This window comes from Protomyctophum bolini, assembly GCF_963924005.1.
Source record: "Protomyctophum bolini genome assembly, chromosome: 8".
Taxonomy (NCBI): domain Eukaryota; kingdom Metazoa; phylum Chordata; class Actinopteri; order Myctophiformes; family Myctophidae; genus Protomyctophum; species Protomyctophum bolini.
The window spans coordinates 20,686,567-20,696,082 of record NC_137869.1 but is presented as its reverse complement, the minus strand read 5'-3'; the positions used below and the strand labels follow the sequence as shown (position 1 = coordinate 20,696,082).

Genomic DNA, 9,516 nt, shown 5'->3' with positions numbered 1-9,516 from the left:
TTGAAAGCGAAGGTGGAGGAATCGAGCAGCAGCTTGGCATTTTTTACAACTGTCAATAAAAACGGGTGCGCGTGCCCGCCCATCAGCACTGTCGGTGGTGCGGATTAAAAACCCACCCACCACGGTTGTCTGGGAGCATTTCTCTTTTCTTTTTTCTAAAGCACTGACAGATTAAAGGGACATGGCCGACACTTTGAGGAGACTGGTGAATACATCTTCCTTCAGCGTTTTGCAGGACAAGGTTGAGAGCTGGTACAAAGATTATCATGTAAGTCTGTCTCATTAATAAACCATCATTGACCTAAATCTGACCACACCACTTTTACTGGTGTACTTTTACAAGACTGTGGGCTATATTCTCTGCATGAGATTTTCGCTGCAATTTAAGGATTCGAGTTTGGTTCTGCAGACATTTCTCCCAATTGTTCATTTCAGTCTGCTTTAAAAAATGTGAGGGGGAGAATGTTATGCATGCCATTCTTCAGAATCATTAGACACGTTATTCGGGAGTCTATGCATGTGATGTGAGTAATGCATTGCAACACACCGATGTAAACAATTAAACAAATTAAATCAAGTGTAACGTTTTCAGTAAAGGAATGTATGCTTGTTTTAATGACGTTGATTTCTGGACAAAGTTTGGTTGCTATGGAAGCCCGTTGCTATGGTTACCGTAAGACCATTTCTCCCGTCTAGACTACTGCCTCTACTGGACAGTGGTGGTGTAGCATGAGTATTCTTTAGGGCAGACTACTCAAACTTTTTCATGCCCATTGCCAAGGACCCCAAATTTGTATTTGGCTATGGACCTCCATAAAATATTTAGTGCCAGGGACCCCCATAAGAGAACGTAGAGAAGATAGGCTATGCTTTCAAAATTATTCCAAATGTTTCAATAGGCTATTATTCTTTCTTTTAAAAATCTTTTTATTTTCGTTTTGTAACAGTATGGGTGTCAGGTCACAGATTCATAGAAAAAATAAAAAATAAATATCAGAATTTAGTATCAGTGACTGAGGTAAACAAACGTACTGTATGCATCACAAAGATCGTGGGCAGACATAATGAAAAGACTAATGTTATTGTGCAAAACATGCCCCTTCAAGACAAAAGAAAAAGAAAAAAAAACTTTTTCTCCCCTTCAAGTCCCAATTTAGTATAGCCAATTCCCAATTCCCCAGCCTCTCTACAAGTACTCCATCTCTGCTAACCCCCACAATCAGTCCAATAGGCTATTATTCAATATTTTACAAATGTTTCAAAACTAGCTGAAGTATAAATTTGGTTTAGTGGTTAAACGTATGGATTTTGCTGGGGACAAACTGGAACCCCTTCAGAACACACACAAGATGGAGAGTGGAGAGACAAGAAAAACTGCATGGCTCAAGATAGGCCTACATGTATAGGCTATAATTAGTTCATAACTATTCTCACATTTATAGCTGTCTGAATTAAAATGTTTAGTTAACATTGCATGGCAATAAACATGACATTAACCCGTTCAAGACAACTAAACCCTCAGAAATGTTTTTTGACCAAACTTTTCTTCTTCAGATCTCAAAGTTTTTAAAAATCCTTAGTGTTCGAAAAAGGTTGAAAGATTTAGAATTACAAAATAGTTTGAGAAATACTGATTTAAAGGCATCAACCAACTTAACCCTGGTATCACAATTTTAAGAATGTCATTAATATAGGGCAAAATAAAATACAATTTTTCTTCCGAAACAGCAAGCTCACACAACGTATTTCACTGCAATGCGTTGCAATCTTTTCAAAAATAATTTAGAAAATGTTTGTGGTTAAAAGTTTATTTATTCACTCACCCACATTCACCCTCTTCAGGTGTTTTCCTGTGACCAGAATCTGAGCAGATGTTGTGAGCTGATCGAACTCACTGCCAAGATCCAGGGCCAACTCTTTACCATTCTGAATCACACTGCTACTGAAGGTACAGGTCACACATCACTCTGCAAAGAATTGATTGATTGATTGAAATTTCTATTTCACAGTATGCAGAATGGGTACATTTCAAATAAAAGCAATAGAAAAACTGTTAATCCATGATTAAGCATTACACTTGTTTACAACAGTGTCCACCATTTTCAATTCATTAGAAGAATGAGCTCTTTTACACATTACTCACGTGAACTCTCCTTTGTGGTCCAGGTGGTCACTATGCTGGCGTGGACACCCTCAAAAGCCGCTTGCTGCCATGGCTGGGGACCTGCTTCTCCATGGCAAGCCCCTCAGTGACTAATGACACCAGTCTGAGTCTCATCCAGGTGACCTGCTCTGTCTGAATTCATGTTCTTCTCGTTGGAAACCCATTTTAGTCTTGAACATGGTTAAGTCCTGGAAAGAAACGTATCTAAACTGTACATCATATCTTCTGATTAAAGGCAAAAGCGGGGATGGGTAAACACAAAAAAAACTACCAGGTGATCAGTTTGGGCTATTGAAAACAACAATTACCCATTATTTAATGAAAAAAAAAAAACGTTTCTCCTCAGATAGTCAGAGGATATTAATCATATTCAATGATTGATTCTTTGTTATATTTTATTTAAAAATGGTTGACCTATGCTTACATAATTCTAATTAGCAGCCTAACATAAAATCAATTGTGGGTTTCACTGTCTGGCACTGGGTGATCATGCCTGCCTTGGAAACAGGCTAAATGTTGAAGTGCCCAAACAGTTTGAGGCACCCTTGGTTTATATAGCATCTCTGATGTTGAACACAGAGTCAATTTAATTATGAAATGATGAGCCAAATTAATTTCAATTAGGTTCAGTTAAATGTAATCCTGTTCAATAAAATGTTATCCAGCTGCTATTCTCTTCTCCTGACAACATGGTGTTATTGTGATTTTGCAGGACTCAGTGCAGAAGGACAGGAAGATCAGGGAGCTGAATCAGTCTCACGACAGTGACATCCAGATGATGGAGACCCAGCTCTGCTCCACCCGTCTGCAGCTAGACTCTGTCAAAGCAGAGTGAGTCATAATAATAATAATAATAATAATATAGAGCACTTTGTAGAATTAGCCTCAGTTCTTAAGTGGTTAAGCAGTTAGAGGTGGAAAAGAATATGTCACCCGATTCATTTATTTTGTCCTACCAGGCTATCAGACACTCATCTGGAACTGGATGACACAAAGAATAAGTCAGCAACCACTCTGCTGGCCACAGAAGATGAGATACTGCAACTGAGAGCAGAGTGAGAGATAGCCTACATACATACACAATACACACTCCCATTGACATGCATTTAATGCTCTATTTCATAATGTATCTGTGTGTGTGTGTGTGTGTGTGTGTGTGTGTGTGTGTGTGTGTGTGTGTGTGTGTGTGTGCATCAGCTTGCGTGCTGCACATGAGCAGGTGGAGATTTATAAGAGGAAGTTGGACGCGCTGGATGACTATGAGCGTCAGATTCGCCTGCTCAGAGATGAAGTGTCTTACCTGACCACAGAGAAGGCTTTACTGCAGCAGAGGTGAGCGCACACACGTAGTTTGGTTTATATTGCTCTTAAGGCTGCAACAACAACTCGCATAGCGGGGTGATCTAGTACAATATAAAAAGAAAGAATCTACTGTATAAGAAGATAATCAATAGTGCACTGAATCGTTTTCTCTCAGGTTGGTGAGGAGTCGCTCTCCCAGCCCCTTGCCCAGACGCAGTCGTCCCTCCAGCCCACTGAGGGGTCAGTCCCCCACCAGGGCCCAGCTCACCAACTCGTCACGACACGCCCGCCTGGTGTCGCGCTTCAGCGACCTGTACGCAGTGGAGCGCCTGGAGGCCCAGAGCCTGCTGAGACGCTACATTGATGACTTGGAGATGGTCCAGAGGATCATTTTCATCGCTGTCATGGTGAGAAACACTGGGAACCGCTCGACTATACAGTCGTATAGAGCCTCAAACAGTATGGGTCGGACTCGGGAGTAGGACCCATGTTTGGGTCACGGACCAATTTATATGGGTCGCAAGTAGTAAATATCTTTTTTGTTTCCTACATAAAAGATGATACACCCCAGGGCCTATATATATATATATAGGCCTATATCATGGTTCAGAGCCATTTATCTCGCTGGACAAATAGAAAACGAGCAGTAGGTGAGTATCTGATTGTAGTTTAAGCTCTTTTGTTTGCATTTCACAGGAATCCTTCCAGGTCGGCAAGCTAGCTTACCGTCAGTTCAAGCTGCGCGTGAGGAAGACGTTGTCGCCCTCTCACCTGGGTCCTGAGAGCCTGGAGGAAGCAGCGGTGGACTACATCGTCCGAAACCTGGACCTCTATGACGTTCAGTCCAGCGTCAATGTAGGAAACCTTTCTTTTCTGCCATGTCTGCTGCATGACATCACAAAAAACAAGAAGGGGGTAATGTAAGATTAGAGAGGGTCCCAAATCTCTTAAACATGAATAGTCGAACTACTAGTTCTTAACAGAGATGTTCACAATTATGTTCACCTATTATGACACGGCCAGATTAGGCGTCCAGTTTGGTTTTTGGGTCATAGGCATATTTCCTAATGCACAGGATGTGATCAACGCCATGAACGTGAACCCGCGCATCTCCTTCCCTCCGGAGGTGGACTTCGTCCTCATCAGCACCGTGATCAGAGAGACCTGCAGGGCGGCGTTCGCCATGCAGACACTGGAGCCAGCTCTGGACCTGGCCTTCGCCAGCGATGGAGAACTGTACAGCGACATTAAGTCAGTGACTCTGTGGCATGTTCTGAACACACACATTGATTAGCTAGGGCCACCACCAAACATTCAGCACCACACACAGTGGGCTGAACGATAAGACACAATCACCCCAACAGCTTTAACTGTTCATTTACTGTCTCCACCTCTAGATGTCTCCCTCAACACATGTACAGTATTGCATTCTCTCAACACACATTGAGTACCTAGATCTACAGTTCTCTCCTCTCCTCTCCTCTCCATCCTGTATTTGTTCTGTGCTCCAGGTATCGGCGTAGCTACGATTCAGAGTTCTCCGCTCCTCTTGTGGCGTACCATGTGTGGCCTGTCCTCATGGAAGAGGATGTGGTGATCGTGAAGGGAGAGGCTTTGACCCGAAGAGGCGCTCTGGTACAAACACAAACACTCGTGTTATTTATTACGGCTGTCTTATAATGATGATAATAATAATAATAATTGATTAATCGATCAGTTTAGTCTCAGTCGAACAAAACTCGATAATAAATTCCTATATTAGTCAGCTAGCTATTTCTTTATTAGTCGAAGAGAGCACTAGTCATTTTTTAGACTAACCCATTTTGGGCGGGAACCCCTTTTGGTGTTGGCATTATTTTATACTTTAGCTATTGAAAAATAGCAGATCTTCAAGCTCATAGCGCGCGTCACGAGCTTGTAGGTCTGCTATTTTTGAAAAATCGAAAAGCCACTGAAATAGAAACATAGCTTTTTCAGAAAACTGCAGATGTTCAGTAAAAGGATGAATGTGTGTGTTCTTCCAGTGGAGAAGCAGAAGTCGGAGCAGGAGTGCCAGCCCTGTGCGTTCTCGCTCTGTCAGCCCCACTCGCCACCTGGTACGTTTCCATAACTGCTCTTGGTGTGAACAAACCTCACATTTACGGTAACACTCATGTAATGTAGATTTAAGATCATATGCCTCTTTCAAACTACATGCAACCACACCCGCTGGTCTTTAGGGTAAGTACAATGCAATACCCCGACTTGCTTTTCACCCAAATTCCGTATTCTTTAATAATAAATGACGTGGGGTAATAACACTCTCTCTTTCTTTGCTCTCCTGTCTTGCTTGGATGTTTCCAGGCGTTTAGCAGCCCCAAAATATCTTCACCCGGCCGACTCTCAGCCAGCTGGTTGTAAACTACGAGCTCTTCAACCGGGGCACCGAAAGACCGAAAGAACAGCCTCCATACTCATCTATTTCTTATTGACTTGCAGCTTTAATCTGAAGGCTCCTTGTGTTTTGTTGTCTGTTGGTCGTAACTTGAAGTGAAGGAGTTTGTAGCAAGGTCCCATCGACAGAGTTTACATTATAAGACGGATCATTTTGGTGCTTCAGGGCAGTAGCCAGGTGACAATACATTGATTGTTATACACAAGGTTGCTTTTGGGGATGCTGTCTGGCAGCTAAGTAAACTTAAACAGTTATTTTACTGTAGTTTACTGTATTTAGATTTCATCCATGAGTTTTTGGGACTCCCTAAAAACCAGGTGTTTCGTCCCGGGCCTGCCTGTGTTGCAGTGTTGTCTGACATCTCACATTGGATCTCGGCTTGTCAAGCTGAGCTTACTATGTTGAAGGTCAATGAGGTTTCTAAACCGAGAATTATGTTTCACATCAATATTCAAGTAGGCTACTATTTGCAATCTCAACCTAGATTATAACCGATAGGGCTGAAACATATTATTATTCCAGCCCTATCGATTTGATGGTGATAGTGATAGCTACACAATATTTCACAAATTGAAGAAATATCAATTGTGGGGAAAGTCACACCTGCACAGTTGCACTTTCTTGGTCAAGATTCACTGTAGTGTAGCTGGTTATTTGCAGATATGTCTCATCTATTCCATATACTGTAGTTATTTTTCTCTATGACACTTCACGTGTGTGTGTGATTTCCGTCAGGTGGAAATAAAAGAACGGTGCTAACGAGTGATAAACTCAACCAATACTTGACTTAAGATCTATTCGCATGGGATTAGTATTACCCCGGGACCCAGTATTACTCTGGGACCCCGGTGTTTGCTGAATTATGGTAGGTAATTTGGCCTGTAATTATTACAGCCCAAATCACACCAAATCACAGACATGGTCGATTCACACGGGATTAAAAACACAGACGTCCTCCGTGATTATTCCATATTACCTGAGGTAATACTAGTCCCGTGCCAATAGGGCCTTAATGATATTGATCACAGAAGCTCTTCATGGGATCCGTTACGTTACTACACTGTGTGTGTGTTTATTGAGTCTTTGGTGCTGTGTTATGTTTTGAGAATAATTTTGAGAATCGACTGCTCGAGTGCTCAAAAATCTAAAATTGTATTGCTAAAACAAGGATGTTCATGAAATGGTATATTGGACAAGGTGATTATTCTTTTACTTAATAATTTTTCCCCAAAAATAGTGGCGATAAATACCAACATCTACTGATTTTGCAGAATGGGTGCTATCAATGTTATCACAAGTTTGTCAAATTTGTGTAATTTTAAATGTTTGTTCCTAATGATGTACTTTGTGGTATAACGTCTATGCGTGTAATTTAGGGATGACTTTATACTCAATTTAGTGAAGATAGTTCTGAACTGTATTTTGTGTTATTGAGCGCAGAACATATATTTCTGACTGTGCCTTATATACCTTTTTTTAAGAATAAAAGATTGGACAAGTTCCAGTTATTGCATCGACATATTTAGAATATTCCTACAACACTGCATAGCATGTTTGGGTCCTGAATTGCATTCTTTGGTCTCTGCTGAATACATCGTTTCTGAAGATTGAATGCAAGGCCCAATTCCCTTTCAAATTAGATTTCCTAACAAACAGCATGTGGTGGACCCGAGATGTCTGTCAGAAGAGGAGGTGTCTGTCAGCTGGGAGAGTTGTGTGCTAATGGACTGCACCGTTTGGCCCCGTGTTAAACAGTAGATGGCACTGTTGGTCCATCGCACAACTCAACCTGAAATGTATTCCCAGAACAAAGTCCCAATCTGCTCTGCTGTGGAGGGTTCTGACCTAAGTGACCTTAGTTGGGGATTATTTATTTTTGGTCACAAAGCGACGGCCAAATGGCTGAAATAACAGACACTGAAGGAACCACACTTGAGCCTTTATATTTTGTTCCGTCATAACAAAGTCATCATATTGATGACAGTTAAATAAATCATCTATTATCATGAAGTTAAATTAAAAAAATATATATATGTATGGAGGTCTTAACTTGGCCTATACTGGCATGCACACACATGCATTTGTGTATGTGTGAGTGTGTGCGTGATGCTGTACTATGTTTGGAATTGGATTGAGTGTCGCTTGATGCTTGAATGAATGAGCTGGTAACCATCCCTGGAGCCAGGTTGAATTCTCAGTCAATAAGTAGCAGCACTGTCTAATTGTCAGTTCTCCTCAGCAGGCCAGCTAATGACTGTTGCTAACTGTTGGCCCCTGAGCCCTCTCCAATGGCCCAAGTGAAGAATCTGCTTGGCGGAGCAGAAACATGCCTCACAACCTCCAGCCAGGCCCCCTGGATGACTGTGTGATTAATTAATGAACAACACATGGGCTAACTCACTGTTTGTTTGTGGATGAGATGGCATCCATCATCTCATTATATGACGGCATCCTGGATATGTTGATTAGAAGAGTAGAGCCTCTTTGTGTTTTGTTGATGAAAGCCTCTTTCGTCTAGCAGTGATTATAATTATTCAGGTGGTTTTCCCTGTTGAGAGAGCGAAGATAGATTTGAGATTAGATGGAGGCTTTGTTCTGCTAGGTCGGGATTCCGACTCGAGAATCACAGATCAGAGCAAACACTGTTATTGGTGTCCGAACGTTGAAGAAGGCATTTTGTTTGCCGAAACGTTGGTAACCCCCAAAAAAAGTATTCTTTTGCATCGTGACTACGATGTAAACATCCTAAGCTGGAAAAAATATAATATAATTATTTTGGATATCCCTGTAACACATAATGTAAACCAGTCAATGCAAGGGCCAAGGAGATATATTTCTGGAATATGCTTGAAAAAAAAGAAGCTGAACGCTTAGAAATCCATGTCATGGGAACTTCCACCATGCCTTTGTCACCACATTTCCACACCAGGAGTGTCCCATCTGGTCCCCACTGTGGTTCAGGAAGGTCCCGGGGACCAGATCTTGGTCTAAAACTACGAACTTAATGGGACTGGGCCTGTCATGGCCCTGTTGTCCCTCTCTGAGCCGGAGCTGGCGGGATGTTTACTGTGGTTGGGAGGGACAGACGTGGTTGGGACAGACCCCCATCTGAATAGTCTATTCAAAAATATTTCAAATACTAATAGGTTAAAAGGAGGCTTTGCTTGGCATCTAGTGGGGACAATAACTGACCACATGAACCCCACCATCCGAAAATGACAAACATTTGTTGTAGCTGATGTACAAGGTCACTAAGTGCTTGTGAACTTGTAGATGAGCCATTTCAAATACATTTGATGTGGAAGGGAAAAAAGGAGGGGGCCAAGTACAGACACCTGAGGTACCCATGATAACGAAGTAGGGTTTAAGGTTAAAAAGCATTACTCATTGCTTATGGTATAATGGACATATACTATTTTGTGGGATTTTGAGCAATTTGAGATATCTCAATAACTGTATAGCATATTTAAAAAAAAAACATATCAAAGTAAGAGTGACAAAGCACAAACGTGGTTCGAAAGCTCCTTTAAAAACAAATGAAGAACTGAACCCGCTGCGCTTATCACCAGCATTCCTCATTCAAATAAAAAAAGCCTGTGCAAGTTCAGCACTCACA

General features: G+C 41.6%; 1 protein-coding gene across 1 annotated transcript; it reads left to right on the top strand.

Moving 5' to 3' along the window:
• spata18 (spermatogenesis associated 18) lies at positions 1-7,270 on the top strand. The gene is made up of 12 exons (XM_080769842.1): positions 1-268; positions 1,843-1,948; positions 2,167-2,282; positions 2,877-2,995; positions 3,124-3,219; positions 3,362-3,496; positions 3,642-3,873; positions 4,163-4,321; positions 4,542-4,717; positions 4,978-5,101; positions 5,491-5,562; positions 5,810-7,270. The coding sequence occupies exons 1-12, from the start codon at positions 182-184 to the stop codon at positions 5,864-5,866; spliced, it is 1,479 nt and encodes a 492-aa protein (XP_080625968.1). The 5' UTR covers positions 1-181; the 3' UTR covers positions 5,867-7,270.
• The last annotated feature ends 2,246 nt before the right edge of the window (positions 7,271-9,516 follow it).